At 45.7% G+C, this 3,718-nt stretch overlaps 1 protein-coding gene across 1 annotated transcript; it reads right to left on the reverse strand.

Annotated features, from left to right (window-relative positions):
- Positions 1-244: 244 nt before the first annotated feature.
- LOC138956500 (fatty acid-binding protein, intestinal-like) lies at positions 245-3,356 on the reverse strand (the record flags this gene model as incomplete). Its single annotated transcript, XM_070327843.1, is given in 3 exon segments — positions 245-644; positions 1,689-1,796; positions 3,175-3,356. Coding segments are annotated over 3 exon segments (341 nt in total), but the record flags the coding sequence as incomplete, so codon positions are not given.
- Between the last annotated feature and the right edge of the window lie 362 nt (positions 3,357-3,718).

Raw genomic sequence — 3,718 nt, forward strand, 5'->3', positions numbered from 1 at the left:
GGTAACGACACATAAAACGTTCCACGCCTGTTGCGTTCCTAATCTCATAAGCCGTGATACATAACGCAAGTGTGACACCAACTTAAGTAACAAAATATTGTGGGTGCCGGAGAGAGACAGACAGACAGACAGACAGACAGACAGACAGACAGACAGCAAAGAAAAACAAACTGACGGACAGACAGACACAGAGAGACAGTATAGCCTACATCTCACAATCGTTCAAAATCAAGAACAATCTATGTTTGGTGAAATCATTTAATAGCATAATAAGGGTGTGTACACTTGAAACAACATTATTAACTTTTGGTGGTTTTGGATAACATAGAACAACAGAAAAACTGCGTAAAGCCTTTATGAAAGACTGACAGCAAAAGCCTGACGTCATGTGCTGGTAACTTTTGAGCAGTTTTGATAAAGGCATCGTCACTGAAAGCTGTGTAGACGTCATCAAAAATTGCGTGGTTCATAACAACAAAACTTGCCATTCAATAATACTGGTCGTTTGGTCGTGGTGGTGGTGGTGTATGTACTGTGTGTGTGTGCCGCAAAGAAGGCAGACGAAGTTGACGAACGAGGTATATGGTCCATGATTAAGCTTTGTTCAGTTTCTGTACAACCGACTTCCCGCCATATGTGGTCGTCTGCAACACAGAAAAATCACAATCAACATCATTTAATTGTCAGCAGCAGCATTAACATTGTTTGTTTGTGTGTTTGTTTCTTTGATATTTACGCAAAACATGGTTGTTTGCAAATCAGAGATAATGATCATCACCACTCTGTGTGTGTGTGTGTGTGTGTGTGTTTCTGTGGCTTATTATTCGCGAAAGAAATCACTGTGATCAATGCAGATTAGTGCCGCCATGGGAGCAAGTAAAAGGGACGTAACTGTTCTCAAACCAAAGAAGGTTTTCAGAGTGGTGTTGCGGGCCGTTGGTCGTTCATTCTTTGATCCGTAACCTTATGTGCATTTGTTTGACGGCTTACTACCGCCAAGACCAAAAGAAAATTTTAATTTTCATGAGAATTTTTATTTTAGCCGTCATACATGTGCATTATTTTGGCGTAAAGTTACTAACTCACGAAACGACACATACAGGCACGCATGTTTTTCTTGAAAGAAGACATCTCCGCCGCAACGCTTTCCCACCCCCCGCGGGTTAGGGGGAAGAATTTACCCGATGCTCCCCAGCATGTCGTAAGAGGCGACTAACGGATTCTGTTTCTTCTTTTACCCTTGTTAAGTGGTTCTTGTATAGAATATAGTCAATGTTTGTAAAGATTTTAGTCAAGCAGTATAAGAAATTTTAAGTCTTTGTACTGGAAACTTGCATTCTCCCAGTAAGGTCATATATTGTACTACGTTGCAAGCCCCTGGAGCAATTTTTTTATTAGTGCTTTTGTGAACAAGAAACAATTAACAAGTGGCTCTATCCCATCCCCCCCCCCCCCCCCCCCCCCCTTTCCCCGTCGCGATATAACCTTCAACGGTTGAAAACGACGTTAAACACCAAATAAAGAAAGAAAGAACGCTTTCCCTCCACACATACACACACACACACACACTCACACTACACACACACACACACACACACACACACACACACACACACAAATGACGTCACACTCCACATCTGTCGCCACGATGACGTCACGGTGCACCTCTGACGTCACGTTGAACTTACGGAAGTCATGACGCCGCCGCTGATCTCACGCACTGTCTCCCACTCCTTGTCCTTGTCTTCCAGCTTGTACTTCTCCACGATCTTGCCGCCTTCCTCCGTGATCGTGAGCTGCACACAATCATAGCAGTCACCACGTGACATCCTTGCCCGTGTAGATTGATATTATATCGTTCTACAGTCGGACCTATCAATAACGACAACGCCAGGGACCAACCAAAAATGGTCAAGTCCCGCCTAAAGAAAAAGGGTAAGTTCGCAAGAATACCGTACTCTAATGTCGGTTTGACCTTTGTCCGAAGGGGTAGGTGTATAAGGGTATCGTAGCTTTGGTGATTTAACTGTAGGGCGGGTTTGTGTGTAAGATTGTACTTTGGCTTTTGTTAAAGAAATACGATATCGACGAGGAAAAAAATTCAAAAAATTCGAGACGTCTCTTTATGACCGTCTCTTTCGAAGTGAAATCTCTTGACGTCAAAAGCCAACCAAAGTTCAAAAAGACCGTGACGGAATAACGTGAATAATGGCGCCACGTTCAAATTCTGTCACTCAGCTTTTCTGAATGTCTCCGAGGTACCGGCACGGTTGGCCTAGTGGTAAGGCGTCCGCCCCGTGATCGGGAGGTCGTGGGTTCGAACCCCGGCCGGTTCATACCTAAGACTTTAAAATTGGCAATCTAGTGGCTGCTCCGCGGTCGTCTGGCATTATGGGGTTAGTGCTAGGACTGGTTGGTCCGGTGTCAGAATAATGTGACTGGGTGAGACATGAAGCCTGTGCTGCGACTTCTGTCTTGTGTGTGGCGCACGTTATATGTCAAAGCAGCACCGCCCTGATATGGCCCTTCGTGGTCGGCTGGGCGTTAAGCAAACAAACAAACAAACAAATGTCTCCGAGGAGGTGACAAAGAATTTCGAGAATGAAGTTTGTCTCAGTCGATGACTTCAACATTTTAGCAGCATAAAGTAGGTTATATATCGTTAGGTCACTGTGAGACTGTGCATGGATCTGGATCTGGATCTGGATGTTGGTCGTGGGATTTACATCAAAGTAGCCGATTTCGGCTATACATGACGGTTGTCAAGTTGTGCGCATTGCCATTTGAAAAGACCTCTTTCTAGATGGTCGTAACGTTTTCAGTATCGGTATCGTGTATCATTAATGGACAGATCTAGATGTGGAACTTTACTGCACGTGAACGGTTAACGTGTACGAGTAACGTCATCAAATCTAGTGTTTACGTCACGCGTTTGCCAAGATCTACACGTCTTGCTGGGAGGCAAACAATGTATAGGAAAATGGATGTGTGCATTTGGAACATTGGAGAAGGGTGAGCATCATCTACACCAACTCTCCAAGACGTGTACGGGTGACGTCATATCTATACGTACGCGTACAGGTCTTGGTTACACGTTCACTCATCTAGAACGCTTCAATACCAGCGAAAGTCCGCCGCGCTGTGTGTAAGGGGAGGGTTGTTGTGGGAGCGTACCTTGGGCTTGGTGCCGTCGATAGAGTTGTAGTCGAAGGTCTCCCCCAGCTTGAAGGAGTAGGTCTGAGAGGGGATGCCCTCCGCGTCGAACGTCACGGTGGCTGTGAACGTGTCACCTGTCTTCGTGAACTCCAACGTGTAGGACAACTTCCGGTACGTCTCGATGCGCTCCGCGGAGAATCCTGCACACATATGTACAATGCACGTTAGGTGTCGTAATCATTATTGTCGTCGTCGCCATCGTCGTTATCGTTATCGCCGTCAAGGCCCGTCGTCGTCGTCATCTCTCTCTCTCTCTCTCTCTCTCTCTCTCTCTCTCTCTCTCTCTCTCTCTCTCTCTCTCTCTCTCTCTCTCTCTCTCTCTCTCTCTCTGCCTCCCTTCCTCTCCCTCTCCCTCTCTCTCTCTCTCTCTCTCTCTCTCTCTCTCTCTCTCTCTCTCTCTCTCTCTCTCTCTCTCTCCGAGTCTCTCGTAGTAAAGGACAGGTTGGAACAATCGGTTGGAAGATTAGGCCACACTTTAAATCTGTCTCCTTTCAAAATAAAT

The sequence above is a fragment of the Littorina saxatilis genome, unplaced genomic scaffold, assembly GCF_037325665.1.
Source record: "Littorina saxatilis isolate snail1 unplaced genomic scaffold, US_GU_Lsax_2.0 scaffold_452, whole genome shotgun sequence".
Classification (NCBI taxonomy): domain Eukaryota; kingdom Metazoa; phylum Mollusca; class Gastropoda; order Littorinimorpha; family Littorinidae; genus Littorina; species Littorina saxatilis.